General features: G+C 44.1%; 1 protein-coding gene across 2 annotated transcripts in view; it reads right to left on the bottom strand.

The window, feature by feature from the left end:
* Positions 1–303: 303 nt before the first annotated feature.
* Positions 304–15,486, bottom strand: part of VGLL4 (vestigial like family member 4) — a 67,284-nt gene continuing 52,101 nt past the window's right edge. For both annotated transcript variants that reach the window (XM_008636034.2, XM_008636033.2), the window contains exons 3-5: positions 7,998–8,220; positions 5,326–5,440; positions 304–3,124 (exon numbers count right to left, since the gene is read on the bottom strand). In XM_008636034.2, coding sequence (XP_008634256.1) covers positions 2,856–3,124; positions 5,326–5,440; positions 7,998–8,220 — 607 coding nt within the window. In that variant the 3' untranslated portion in view covers positions 304–2,855. The remainder of the gene's footprint in view (positions 3,125–5,325; positions 5,441–7,997; positions 8,221–15,486) is intronic.

Here is a 15,486-nt window from a genome sequence, read left to right as displayed (position 1 = left end):
AATGCAGAAGCAGCTGGTGTTTTCCACGCCAGTCCCTGTCCAGGTGAGCTCCTCAAGGCCCAGCATGGCTGCTGGGCCAGCCACAGCATTTTCTATTCCTGTAAAGGGTTTGTTGACAAACTCTTGTAGGGAAGCCCCCCTTGAACCCCAGGCTGAGGCTGTGGCAGCCCCATCAGTGGGGTTATGGTCCTAAAAAAGGAAGGAAAGCAGGATGTGGCCAGAAGTTTGTTCCTGCCTCCAGCTCACAAAGCACAGACACCAATTCCTCTCCCACCAGGCCATACAGAGGCTTAGGAACACACCTGTGATTTAAGAGCACTTTATTGTTCTTTAAGGCTACTTTTAAGTACAAAAAAAAAAGATGGCCTGCCAAACCTTTTTTTTTTTTTTTTTTTTTTCCAGGTGAAACAAGGCCACAAAAGAATGGTATATTACAGATTTACAAACACAGAGAGAATCTTTCAAACTGAACTGTAGATAACCTGGCTCTGTGAAGAAACTTCACCACGTCTCGTGATGGTGAGTTCAGTTAAGTGTCCTTCCACCTCCCCCCAACCCTTTGGCTTTCGTGACATTGTTGTGTCCAATATCTGTTTTACTGGACATAGCACATTAAATCTTTATTGCCCTCAAATCCATTTACCTATCTCAGATAAGTAAATGGAACCTTGTAAAACAGCTATTATTGAAAATATTAGCTTTAAAAACATTATCTTATTTGTGTTTACAAAGAAATAGAGGAGTCACATTTTCCACAGAGTCCATCTACAGTATTAGTATTGACTGTTATACTGCTCAGTAGCCTGTAGCAATAACAAACAAGTGGCTATTAATGCTAATGCAGTGTCCTCATAGAATAACTGTGTTCCTGCACTTTTACTGTATTACAGACAAATCTACAACAACAAAAAAAAAAAAGATCAACTTTTTTCTCCAAAAAAAAAAAAAAAAAAAAAGAATGATTACAATAAAGGAAAGGGAAAAATTAAATAGCTACATATCATTAACAAATTAATTGTTCCTCAAAAAATACCTACAAATTTCTCTGTACATTCTTTACGCACAGCGTAACGATGGTCTTAAAGTTACCTATATAAAAAAGTGTTCTTTTAACAATCTTCCTACAGAGAGTAGGGTACTGAATGCCAAAGCAAGGAAGCGTTGACTACCCAGTAAGATGGTAGTGAAATGTGTAAAACTGGGGGGCTTAGGTGTTGGGTTGGTTTTTTTTGTGGGTTTTTTTTCATTTTTTTAAAGAAAACTGAGCAGCCACCTTCTCACCAAAAGTAAGAGCCAATCTCCCGATCTCTTTCTACCCTGCACCTTTTCCAAATTAAATAGCTTAACTTTAAAAAAAAAAAAAACAAAACAACAAAAAGCATAAAATAAAAGCCACAATGGACCCAATACTGTAACGTAGTCCATAATACATCACGTGGAGTTCATCTTCCAACCAGTTCTCACTTCCTACACTGAGCCCATCCTTTCAGGGGACCCAGTATAAAAACCAAGCCCTAGCTGCAACTGTCCTGGGAAGATGGAATGTACGGGGGAGAGTAGTTACACTTAACAAGGAGAAGAGAAGCTCTTAGCACTAGCACAGCTGTGGTTTTATGCCTGCCTCTACTGCCTAATTTCTAGTTAGTAGCTATTAATATAGCAAATGATAATAAATGCAGTAATACCTGTATAAAGTCCCTACTGAAGGAATGTATGCTGCGACTTGGCATAGGCTGATGGATAGGCTTAAAAAAAGAAACCAAAAAATAAACAAACTGAAAGATCATCTTTCACAAACTGTAACAATCTGTTGTCCAGCCAAGATCCGTAAGGGTAGCAGTTCCTGCAGCTAGTTCAGGGTGGATTACACAGACTGGGGTTTGGGAAGCAGATCCCTGTGAAGCAGCAGTGCTGCACGAGGCCTGTCCTGAGCTGCCCTCGGTGCTGCTGCCACTAAAGTGAATAGCAAATACAAATATCATAGAGTACAACTGTACCAGCAGTAAGTATATCTAGGGTTGTTACTGACAAAAATAAACTAATTCTGAAGAGAAGCTAATAAGTATTATGATTCTTACTGTCTATACATTAATAGATACCAGCTATTTTTCATAAAACATGCATCGTTAAGCACTATGGAACCCTCCAACCTCAGCTCTAGTCTAACAAACTGCAGTGTTTAGGAAAAAATGCCCGTGTTCTGTAAATTATGCAGTCCAGTTGCAAGCACTAAGCACCTGAAATCTAAAGAGAGAAAGACCTATAACCTGTATGAGACTTCCCCTTCCAAAGCTGTTTTGCTCTAAGAAAAATCAAACTGATAGAAATGTCATCCTTAAACCCTTTTTTCAGCAGTTTGCCCTCAAAATATTAGCCTCTTCCAGAAAGTTGCTGTGCAACTTCAGTCCTCCTCCAATAGTGCAAATCATACATGACAGTTCTTTTCAAGTATATACATACAAAATTACTTCACAGAGGGAAAAAAAAAGGCAATGTAAGCAAACCAGACAAATTCTAGTCTTGAGAAGCTAAGAAAAGCAAAAAAAGCACTTGGGTCAACCAACTAAGTGTAATGGCTTTTGTGGATTAGCGTGCATTATCTTTTTAAGGGGCAGCAGATTTGCATCAGAGGTTTCTTTGGTAATTGAGGCAGGAAAAAAAGGATGCTACATCGTATGAATCTTTATGAAATAGTTCCTGCTATCGTCTTTAAGGGCACCCTTTTACAAAAAAAACAAGAAAGTGAGTACACAAAAACATGTGTCGAAAACTAACCTCCCCTCCCCCACCACTATTTAAGCACTGTTCCAAGCTCAGTCAAACCATGCAAATTCACCACGGGAAGGGTCCTGTCCTCAGGAGACCACGGAGGGTGAGTGATTGTGATTGACCATGTGGGAGGAAGGGGACGCCTGGCCCCGCCGCGACGCCGACTCGGGGCTGCCCGACACCCCGTCCTTGGCAGCCTTGATCTGCAGCCACGTGTCCCCCAGTGCTTTGGCAAAGTGGTCATCCACTGACCCTGTGATGGACACCGAGTTTGCCACCGGCTCAGGCTCCTTGTAGTTCTTGCCGAGGCTCCTGCGGAAGTGCTCCTCCACCACCGGGTCACAGGCAGTGGTGGCTGTGGGGACAGGAGGCAGAGGGGGAGTTAAAAGCCTGGCACTGAGTGCTGCACTCACAACCTGCACTTTATCCTGTTCTCTGTCACAGACTCTGGGAATAGCTTGGGTTGGAAGGACCTTAAAGCTCATCCCATTCATTCCAACCCCCTCCCACTGTCCCAGGCTGCTCCAAGCCCCAATGTCCAGCCTGGCCTTGGGCACTTCCAGGGATCCAGGGGCAGCCACAGCTGCTCTGGGCACCCTGTGCCAGGGCCTCCCCACACCCTCACAGGGAGGGATTTCTTCCCAATATCCCACCTAACCCTGCCTTCTGACAGTGGGAAGCCATTCCCCTTGTCCCATCACCTCAGGCCCTTGTCCAAAGTCCCTCTCCAGCTCTCCTGGAGCCCCTTTAGGAACTGGAAGGGCCTTCTCCTCTCCAGGCTGAACACCACCCCCTCTCTCCTAGCCTGTCACCAGAGCAGGAGGGCTCCAACCCTCAAAGCATCTCCCCCTGTAGTATAATGCCCTGTCACTACAAGTCCCAGTCACGAAGATGGCCTTCCTTACACCCTTACAGACCTGGGAGTGAAAGCAGTGGGGAACAAGGTGGGGAGGAAGGAGTTAAAACGAAAGAAAAAAAACTGGAGTTAAGTATTTTTGCTTTTCTGTGACCTGCAACAGGTGAGCATTTATATATAATTGTATTTCTCCCTTAGGCAACCAACATCTCCAGCTCCAATTCTATGGAAACCTTCTCCCAAAACAATCACATAGAACCTATATTTAGGCTTAAATGGAATTAATGATGTAAACAGTTGTTTAAAATCAGCTCCCAAGCCTGCTGATAGCAGTCAGGTGTGAGGAGACCTCATCCTAAATTGCAGTATGCCAAAAGCTGAGCTCAGGGTTTCATCTTACTCCACGCACTTGTGCTGGGAGCAGTCAGAACTAAATGAATCATGGCCACTGCAGTAAGTGCTGTAAGACTATTACAAGAGCCTTAAAAGACAGGTTTTGAACAGGAACTGCAGTAATTCCTCAGACTGAACATAAGAGCACTGCAGTTTTACAGTTTAGAACCAGTATTTGTATGTCTCAATGAGAATTATCTTTCCAAAAATCCTTGGAACTGTTGGGATCCATGGCACTGCCCCCGTGCTCCAGCAAGGCTTGATTGATCCTAAAATAAACATGAGTGTCATGCACAGATACCTCTTCACCTGCCAGGAGACAAATCTTTTTTGGAAACATCTACCCCCTGTTCCCATGCCCACTGGAGCAGCTCCCCTGGGACCAGTAGCACCAGTTTGTGAGAAAACTTGTAACATCTGAGATCCCCAATGATTGATTTCTCCAAGAGTCTAAGGGTCTCCTTCAGCTCCCAGTCTGAGTTATCAACAGCACACTGATCTTCATAAAAATAAAAAAAATACTACTCCTAATAAAAATACTTACAATTACCCTACTATGGACTTTAGGTTGCTGCCTGCATCATCCTGGTATTGTTCCATGGACACATCCTGGCTGCTGGAGCCACACTGCCCTGGGCTTTTGGCAATGCTGCAAGTTAAAGCTCTGCCTCAGCAGGTAAAGGACTTGCAAGGGAAGGGCTGAGCTTCCCCTGTGCTTTCTGTGCAGGGAGAGTGAACAGAAACAGCCCAGGGTTCCCAGCAAGTACTGCCTGACCAGATTTCATGAACAGTACTAATTGCACAGAAGGCAGAAAGCTAAAGCTCCCTGCTTGGGTTGCTGTAGCAACTGCCCTCCAAAGCTTTTTGTGTTCTCCGTGCAGAGCAGGGTGGAGGGTACAGGCTTTGGAAGGGTATTTGTGGCTGCAGGAAAGATTTCTGCGACTGCAGCTGAATCACAAGAGTCTCCTGGCCATTGAGAGAGCACGGAAACTACAGCTCCTAAAATAAGAGCGTGGGGGGATCTGCTGGCCCTGGCTGCTGTTTGTCAGCTGGGCTAAAATAAACATAATGACTTATTTGTCTGTGTGGGGTGCTCGGGGTTTTTTTTTTTTTTTTAAAAAGAAGCTTTTTAAAACAAGAAGAAAGAACACCCCTCTCCCCCTAATTCTGCATTGGTACTTTCTGCTGGGGGACGCAAAGGGGTGTGCATTGTTTCACCTCCTTTTCTCCCTGGTAATATGGGCACAGTGGAGCCCATTCTGCTGTCCTGGAATCCCAGTGGGGCCGGTTTGGAGTGTGGCACTTACAGCTGGAGGGTCTCCTGTAGGCAGCCCCGGAGCAGGCGCTGTGGGCGATGGGGCAGTGGGACAGGTTGCAGTTCCGGTTGTTGGCAGAAGCACAGGTGATAACAGAGGGACGGTTCTGGAGGGGACACAAGTGTCACACTCAGGCCAGCAGCAGCAGCAATTAAACCCACTTTGTATTAACCCCCCAAATATTCAGCTGTTTCTTTGGTTAAAAATAAAAATCCACATTGCATTTCCACAAAGGTTCTTGTTACTTAAGCGAACCGAAAAAGGGCAGCGTGCAAGCAAATCTTAAAAGTGATTTTACAGTGATTGTTGCCACTTTACAGCCCCAACAATTAAACCCATAAACTACTCAATTCATATTAACCTCCCAAATATCCAATATTCTTTTATCAAAATAAAAATCCACATTGCATTTCCATGGCAGTTCTTGCTATTTCAGTGAACAGAAAAAGGGCAGTGTGAAAGCAAATCTTAAAAGTGGTTTTACAGTCATTGTGTCAACTTCACAGAGTTCCATATGCAGCACTAAATGCCAACACATTAAATGTTTGTTTCATTCTATGGCCACGCATCTTTGTCAGGACTCAGAAGGGTTTTGCACATTTTACAGGTATTTGTTGTCTTGGTGTTATAATTTTAATCAGAAGTTGAGTTATCCTAGCCCTACCTCTGTATTCCACAGTGCATCCTAATCCCATAGGATGTACAATATGAAGAACTCTGAGCCAGCCTCGACCACAAGTCCTTTCCTGTTGTAATTCACCTGCCTTTCCAGCACTACTTAATTAGCATCACTGTCATTCTCAGCACATGCAAATTCCCCAAAATGTCTATTCACAGCTACATTACAGCATCAGAACTGCACCATCTATACTTCCTACAAAGTGTAAACATAAAATGCTCTTTTCATAGTTGTTTACTGTGGAAATGTTACACTGAAACAAAGCCTTGGGTAAAGAAACGCCCCAGTTTCTCCAGGTGGCTGAAGGGAAATAACACAGGTATTGGAATAAATTTCATATATTTGATCATGCAGAGTCTATTATACTCAATGCAAATTAATTAGTAGTGTTCAAAAGATTAACACGATGTAATTTAATTTCTTGGCCATTTTACACAATTTTACCCACAAAAAAATCACCTACCCCCATACAAGGTCAGTGAGGAAGGAGGGAATTTTCCTTCTTTGGTGGTACTTTAGGCAGAGTAAGAGCAAGACCAGTAAAGTCAGAGCTGAGCTTTCCAGGGAGGTTGAACACTATTTTTGCCAGGACAAAACAGCAATGAGGTTATTTACATCTTACTGCACTGGCAGCAAAGTAAAAAAACAGTAAATAAAGAAAAAATAATGATTTAATTTTTCTGTAAGCAGTTCACGTGTGGGAGTATTTATTTTCTATAGGGGCCAGGATTTTGTGCCTCTCTGAAGTGGTGTATTTTATATTTTAATCTCGTCAGAAGAGTATTTTGGACATGCAAGAGGAGGGAAGTAGAGCAAGACAGGTAATAATGTCTCAGAAATGCACGTGCCAACACCTCAAAGACCCAAGGGACAGGATAAGGCACCGTGCAGAATCCTCTGCTATGGTTGTGTGTGTACAGAATACAGAAGCTTACACAAAAATGTTGAGATAAACTGAGAATTTAGTAACAATCACTAACTACAGCAGCTGAATACCCCTGTCCTGCTGCAAATAAGGCATTTTTCTCCCACCTGTTCATTAGAAACAGAGTAAGATGAAATCTCATTCAACCTGTTAAGGTTAAAGAAAAACAACCCCAAAACAAGGAATCATCAAACTAGGATTTCTTTTTTTCAGTACACTTTTTGTTACATATGATTCCTACTCTGTGCTCTTAGCAAGGCCTTGCCTCAGCATCCTATTTTCCCAGGAAAAATGATTGTAATCTAGTTCAAAATGTCAAAGAGAGGGGTCCAGGGAAGGAAGAGCTTGGGTACATGGGCCAGTTTAATTTCTCAGCTGCAGCTCATCACAGCTCAACTCTCTTGCTTTGTCTCTCCACTTGTAAGAGGGATAAAAGTGAGGCTGACACATAAGAAAACTGTTCTTGCCTAACCTGCACAGAGATGGCTCAGCTTCAGCACTTCTGCAGCAAAACAAACACCATGTGCAAGATGGCAAAGAACAACCAACCAACAAAAAAACCTTAACAACCACTCCGGCATATGGAAATAAGGCATAAATTAATCAAAAATAATGACTTGGCTTTAGGAAAAGTGAATTAGTGATGCAACATTACTCTGAACAACGCAGCAAATGCTTTTGGCTGGCTAAAACTAAGATCATTCAGTGTCAAATATTCCCTTATGTGTTGTACCCCTTCTTCAGGGTGGAGAGAACTGGGACAGAGGGGAGGGGACACACAGGGATCACCAGGAGAGGCACAGGTGATGCCCCCAGGCATTGCCTGGCAGGTGCTGGGGCGTCCCTGAACCACACTCTGAATTCCCAGTTCAAACACATGTACTCCCAAATAAAACCCAGGCATTCCCAGGCTTGGGAATGTCACAATGAATGTCACAACGAGCTGTGACACTCAGTGTGCATTTTTAAACCACATCCTGCCTGAGGAGCAGCTTCTCCTCCCAGGCTGTGGTTGCAGCTGGGAGCCCTCCCCGTGCCCCAGCCGGGACAATCCCGTACCTGCTGCCGCTCCACGCTGCTCAGGCTGGGGGAGATGCCGACTGTCCTGGCTGCATCCATGCTGTTTTTGGTCAGTGCTAGGGGCTGCTCCATGCTCAGGCTCGGGATGGAGGCGTACATGTGGTTGGCATGGAGGCTCATGGTGGGGGCAGCCGCCCGCTCGATGGGGCTGCGGCTCCGCTCCCGGTGCTCCTTCCGGTAATCCCCGTTGGCAGTCTTGGTTCTGGCAGGGGACAAAATAGGGAAGAGGCCTTAGTGTTGTTCCAGGCCGTCCTGAGACGTGCAACGTTCCGTCAGTCCTGTCAGGAACACGAGGAAGTGCACTTTGCTAGGCGGAATCCCCCAGTGGGACATCCCAAAGAGAAGCCAACCCCCCAGATCTGCCAGCTCTGCCAACCAGCATCTCTCTTCAGCCCAGAATTTCTTCAGATACTCATCTAGATGCACCAAGAAACAACTTTTTTTTAAGACCAGACCCCTCCTCATTTACCATACTATTAATCCCATTCCATCTAACACTGCAATATTCCCTAAGCATTGCTGAAGCCCAAGGAAAGTTTATTTTACTGAAAAGACATGGCTGATATCAGCATAAATGCAGGGAGCCAAGGCAGGAAGCAAAATTTTCAGAGGAGAAAATGAAGGAAAAGCAAACGACACTGCATTTATCTCAGAATCCCTTAATTACAACTGCTCTTTCAAAGGAGTAATTTCCAGCTACTCCTGAACAGTAAATCCCTATAGATGTGCTCACATAATGAGCCCATCATTCACTGCAATGAGAAGAAAGCTGGGTTTGTATCTGTGTATGGGGGACTTCAGTTCCCATACAGCAACAGAATTGTCATTAAAGGCAAGCCAGTGACTCAAGGGAAGAGCACTTCCCTCCTCACCAGGTGAACGTGGGCATCCCCAGCAGCCTGGAGTCACCAGTGCTGGAAGAGCTCACACAGTGCCTGCACTGACTGGGCCTCAGTGGGGACCTGCACACTCCAGCTGCAGAGGAAAGCACCAGAAGGGACCACTGGCTCTATGGAAAATAAAAATAACAGCCTGTCTTTGGACCATTCCTGAGTATCAGTGAAATGCCCTCTGTGTCCTGTCTGCGTGTGAAATTCAAGGTGGTTTTTCCCCTGCTTTTTAAAGCCTATCATAGCAAATTAATATGCAGGAAAAATCTTTAAAAATGCTGTGATGAAAGGCAGAGACAGAAAAGGAATTGGTATTCAATGCTGAAGTTACACGTTCAAACAGTCTATTTCAATGAGAAAATCTCTCCAAAAGCAAGGCTGAGGGGAAAAAGTCCTGCCAATAGAGGGAAATAAGGAGCCCCTAAAACACCCACACGGGGTGTGGGGATGTCCCTTGGTGATCCTGCCCAGCCCTAAATCCTTTAGCCTCAACAACATCCCATGGTCATGGATTCCAGGCTTTAAGCTAAGTACTTTTTAAAGTCCCTTTTCTTCACAGGCTCTTTTTGTTTCTTTTTAACAACCTAAAATCCAATGGCTTGGACTGCTCTTGCCCTGACTCTTGAATTAGGAGACAAAACCATCGCTCCCCTCTCATCATCTTCCTGCCACTTCCAAGTTAATCTCTTCAACAAGCTTTTATTCCAGTAATGCTTTTTTCAAATAAAACCTGTTGCTGTACCTTTGTCACCTTTGTGGTGACACCACACCTGTCAGGTAAGAGCTAGAAGTGACCTCCTTTCTGGACATGAGGATCCAGATCTCTGCTGCATTCAGGAACAGCACCTTGGCTGAACTACTCACAATTCTTCTGTGCTATTCCTCAGCTTGCTCAAGAATCACTTGGTTGTAGAGAAATTATTGCTCCTGAATCAAATCTCAGCTCATTTTTCGTGGTAGACGCTGGGTTAACACGATGCCAGGCAACCAGTGACTTGGGAACCTCAGGACACAGGGACTCTGTGCCAAATTCCCCTGGCAGGCTGGGGAGGGCAGAGCCAACAGCATAACAATACAATTGTAACCCTTTGCATCCCCTGCTCTGCCCCCCATCTAAGGCTTGGCCCTCTTCACTAATTACAAATGAGCAGCTGCAGATTAGCAGAATCCACCGGAAAATCCAACCTTGAAGGTTTCACAGCTGGTCCTGAGTGCTGCGTGTTCCCCGAGCCTGTTTTCCAGGCTGGATTTGAATAGCAGCTCACAATTCCCCAGGAATCACTGTCCCAGCACTGTCCCAGCTCAGGTCCAGGAGAATTCAATTGCAGGAGCAGCCTCAGCCGCAAAGTTTGGACTTGCAGCGCTCTGAGCTAATGACTGAGGCAAAGTGAGTTAATGGCAGCACAACAGGCTCTATATTTAATGTACAGTAGCTGCTCTTGGATTACAGCATGGAAACAGCTCCTGGACACAGGAATGATCCCACCCCAGCCCTGAGCAAGCAGGCAGGGAGCTCACACACAGCCTGGACAAAGGGATCCTGGGAATATCCTGGGATATCCTGGAAAACAGCAGCACCGAAACCCATGGCTAAAATCACCGTTCAGCGAATGCTCCTTCTTGGTGCTGCAATGCAGAACCTTTGGTGGCTACAAGCCAAATTGTCACTTTTCAACTAAATATTAGCTGGGCTACCACAATTAAAATTACAATTTGGAAGCTGCAAAACCACCTACAGCTCCAGGAGATTCCTACTTTTCACCGTCTCAAAGAAAAAAATAATCTCTGCTCAAAATTATTCTATTTTGTTTTAGTAAGCACAAGCTGATTTTCAAAGGAAAAGTTTTGTTTACTCCCCAAAAAATGCTTATAAAATGAAACAAAACATTCATCTACAGCAGTGGTTTGGGGTTTTTTGTTTCAGAACTCCCTTTTCAACAACTTAGTGTTGCATTTACTGGGGGAGTGGGGCTGTCAAGTGCCCACTGATGAACAAACTTACTGAAATTCCCAAGCAAAATAAATTTTCCATTTTACACAACAGTGCTTATTTCACTCATCCTCACTTTAAATGAAGAGTCACAGCCCTAAATATTGTTGAACTGGTAGTTTTTCTGCCAAAAAAAACACCACCACCACCAACATAAACAAACAAAAACCCAATCCTAACAAAAAGCATTAACACAGAAAAACCCAACAAAAATCTTCCCTAAAGGCTTTTGGAAGAAGGGACCAAAAAACTGGGCAGTGGGATCAACTTGTCTCCAGGAACAAGCACAGCAGGCAGACCTTCCCTCAAGACACCTAAAATTATTGAGTTATCTCAGCAATCTCAGCAGACCACACCCCAGGCCTTTCTGTAGGCAAATAATTCCCTCTTCCTAAATTAGAACTACTCTTCCGGGCAGGGAACTACTTACAATCCACTCCCTAAAAATCCTCTCCTCAATTCATCCACCTTCAACTCATACAGTCTCTGGAAAAAATGAAAAACACCTGAAGCTTCTACTTCCACGTCAGATATTATTTCTTCTGAGCCCAGCTGGAAATGTCCCAGCACCGTGTAGGACAGCACCATGAAAGCTCTGCCCTCGTGAAAATACAGCAGCACTTGTGAGTCCCTCCTATTCACACATAAATAGCAAATCCTACAGATACCTGACTCCTCTTGTCAGACAATTGTAAGATTACTTATAGGGCATTCATCAATTTCACATTATTAAGAAATTTAGTTGAGAACATCACTTAAAAACTAATTTTCTATGGAACAGTTGTCATTGTTATTATAATTAGTAGTCATTCTTGTTTTGCTGTTAGACACTGTCTGAAGGGCAATCAAAACTGCCTGTGTGTGAAGATAATCATATTTCACTGAAGTCCACGAGCTCAAACATTCCAGACACTCCAGACAAGTTCAGAGATGCATCTCTCAAGTCAAATATAAGGGCCCAAAATCACACAGAAGGATTTCTGACCAAGCTTGAAAAAGAACTTAAAAATATATACTACAGAAAAAGAACTTAAAAATATATACTACAAACAAATCCAGCTGCCCAAACAGCTTTGCCATGCCTGGACTCCACTTTGTCTTAGAAATCAGCATTATTTTACCAACCCTGAGTCCATGAGCAGTGGGGGAGATGCCAGTGCAATTCCAGTGCTTGAAATCCAGCAATTCCCGTGGGTGAGCCCAGAGCAGACCCAGGCACTGGGAGGCATGCCCACCACCCTCCCTCCCTGCCAACACAGGCATCCCAGCTACTTCCAGGTGTGTTTTAGCAAAATCAGACACGATCCCAACCTCCAGTGAATTTCTCCAATCCTTAAAAAGCAGCCATGGTTTTCCTGCTGCTCCCCAGTGAATCAGAGCCCGCATCCAGCGCTTACCAAGCATTATGTGCTGGGGTGGCTGTCACCAAACCCACGCACATCCCAGCGTCCCAGCCCTGCTCAGAGCAGCTCCGAGGGATCCAAAGCCCTCTGTTCCCAGCGTTTTGTGCTGCAGAACCTTCACCCGAGGCTGTTCTGCTCGCTGGCACCGCGAGGGGGGAATTCACACCCGTCCCACAGCAACAGGCGGCCTCTGCCAGCTGCTGCAGGAAAAGGGAAAAAAGGGGCCCAGCAAAGGGGACAGCTCTGCCTGCACTCACTTCCAGCCTGCAGAGCCTTCAGGAACTCTTGCCAAAAGCATTACTGTACCTCCAAGGGAAGAAATCACAGACGGTTCACACTCCCTTCCGCAGAACCGGAGCTCTGGCTTGAAATGGTTGTCCACACAAAGAACAAGCACCCCCTTTTCTTCACACAAACACAATGCAGAGCATTGCTTAAGAGCAAACTTTCATTTCTGCAACCTAATTCCAATATGATTTGAGTATTTTCAGCATCTTTATAATACTTGGTTTCCAACATCTTTTACTGTCTTTATTCACTAAGTCTGAAAGAAGGCAGCTGCTTTTGTTAAAGGCTACTTAAGGATTTGTCACCCACTGATACAGAGTATCTGCTCCACGTGATGAGTATCATCTCCTGCAAAAGGATCTACTTGCACACATTAACTCTGTTACTGTGAGGTGGGAAAACTAGAATTTAAGGTGGTATTTCAAAATACAATGATGTATTTCCAGAGGGAAAAATCCCTAAGAGTTCCTTACTTAGAATTTTTTAAGCAATACAAATTCACTAAACAAACAAACAAACAAAAACCCTAACAAAACCTGAAAGTAGCAGCAATTTGCTCTGTTGGCCGATTATCTGAAGTATTCATAACATGATAAAATACTCCCAGCAGCCCAATGCCCTCTTGAATGACTGTCATCTGCATACATAACCCCTTCCCATCCCACTTTATCAGCTTTGTGCTTCCCGGTTCCTTTGAGTAGCCTTTTCCTTTTCTGGCTCAGTACTCCGTCCCAAAAAGCCAGCTTGCAGAGATCCTTGTTTTTGCAGGAATCACTCCTGCCACAGAACCTGGGCATCAGATATGCTTTCCTGAGAAAGATAACGAATACCCAGCCTCAAAGGAAAGACCTTTAAGTCTAAACCATTGAAAAAACACTAAAAAGAAATAGGATAATCTCACATATAAACAAACACAAGTCAGACTTTCTGTATTTATCCTCACCAAAACAGGATTTTCAGAGCTAAACCTTGGACCAGATAGTTACTTGCAAATGGAATCAAGCAGGAGAAGAGATTTCACAGTAAAAGAAATCAATAAGCTGTGAAATGCATAAAGGAGTGTCCCATTACAGCCTGCACCAAGCACAAACATTCAGATACAGATGGATTTCCCTTCCTGAAGCAGTAATATTCACAAGTATGAAAGAATGCAAGAGAACCGCATGATGTAAGACCTCAGTCCAGAGCCAAACCAACAGAACTGCAATCTAAATCTAATGTACAGTAAAATCAATTAACACAATCTCAGATCCTACTCATTTTTCTCACAGGATTCTTTTTTAATGTTTGGCCATCTTTGCTCCAACACTTACAGGATTGTTTTAAAAGACAGCACTGGTTGCTTTGTAACAGCAAAACTCAGGGATTTATTAAATTAAAAGTTCTGTCACTGCTGGAACACATGCGCAGATACAATGCAGAAACAATGACAAAGTTACCTTGCTGCAATAGGTGCAGACTGCAGGTTACCTGCAATTCAACTTTTTTTAAAAAGGGGGAATAAATGACTCACTAATCTCTCTGCTCTGCACTGCTGCTGCTTTGCTCAGCTCCAAACATATTCCAACTCCAAACCTACTCCAACCCGTATGTTTAGGTGTTCTTTTGCCTAGCACACCTGATGGCTCGTTCTAAATTTTCATCATTTTTTGAAGAGCCTTTATGTGAGGCCATTCCTGAGACATAAACAACAAAATTTTAACTTGTAATACATATACAGGAAAATTCTGAAATGGTAACTGATGTCATTAATTCTGCTGAGGTAGTTTTAATACAAATTAGCCTGTTAAGAAAATTTAAAAGATCATGAATGGCTCAAAAAGTGGAGCTAGAACAAGAGAAAGCTCCAGCATTTCAGTGTTACCACAACAGGAAGTGTCTAGGTATAAATGAATATTGCAGTAATCATAAAAAGTTTCCTAAAATGCACAGTCATTTCTGCAGAATAAACACAACCCCTTTTCACATCTTCGAAGTTGTGTTTAACTCTTACCAGGTGGGAACCAGCAGCTGAGCTCCCACCAGATCCAACTTACTTTTCAAGAATTGAGGGCAAAAAGTTTTCAGGCTCCCAACAATCCCATCAGTCCAAGAGGAGAAACTTTTTGATCATCTAAGCTGCAACAGGGCATCTCTGGCTTCCTTGTCCCAACTCCTGCCTAGGTACAGAGTAGTTCTTGGGAAGGAGACAGGACAAGGAACCAAGCCTGTGAGATTTATCCGATTCAGCCACCTCTCCATAACTCCTTCGAAGAACAACAGTGGCTCCAGCTGCCTCTGGAAAATCCTGCACCACGCACCAGAAAAATGCTTAATGGAAGAACTATTTCTGCCAGCTGTGAAGAGCAAGTGACAGAAGACCTGAGTGTTTCGGGAGCTGAGAAAGGCCCTGCAGAGGATGTGCTCTGTCTCTGGGAGATGCTGCTACTGCACTTTGGAGAGCATTTTTTTGGATGCCAGTTTCAGCAAAACTGCAAAACTCAGACATATCAAAGTGTGCCAGAAACTCCATCCTACAGCTTACAGTGCAGCCCAGAACAAAGGTGTCCTTTCTAGCTCAAAAGTAAACTCTGCAGAAGCCACCACAGTTGCCTGGGCGGTTTGAGGTACCTGGGGCAGTCAAACAAAGCCGGAGAAGCAGAGGGAGCCTGTCCATGCTCACACCTGGGGAGCAAGGCAGGATACTGCAGGCACTGGGATGAAGAGGATGGGATCTAGAACAGCAAATCACTGCTGGAAGGGAAACTAAAACTATCCCTGCACAAGTCTGAGCTTCTTCAAGTGCTTAAGGCACTTCGGATACTTGGAGGGGAGAACTTCCAGGAGAGCAAATAATAAAAACATGAGGTAAAAGAGACACTCCAAATTTCTAACAAGCAGGAAGGAAAACCTGAGTG

This window comes from Corvus brachyrhynchos, unplaced genomic scaffold (assembly GCF_000691975.1).
Source record: "Corvus brachyrhynchos isolate BGI_N302 unplaced genomic scaffold, ASM69197v1 scaffold266, whole genome shotgun sequence".
Lineage (NCBI taxonomy): Eukaryota > Metazoa > Chordata > Aves > Passeriformes > Corvidae > Corvus > Corvus brachyrhynchos.
The sequence above is the reverse complement of the archived record's forward strand: the minus strand, read 5'-3'. Positions and strand labels throughout refer to the sequence as shown.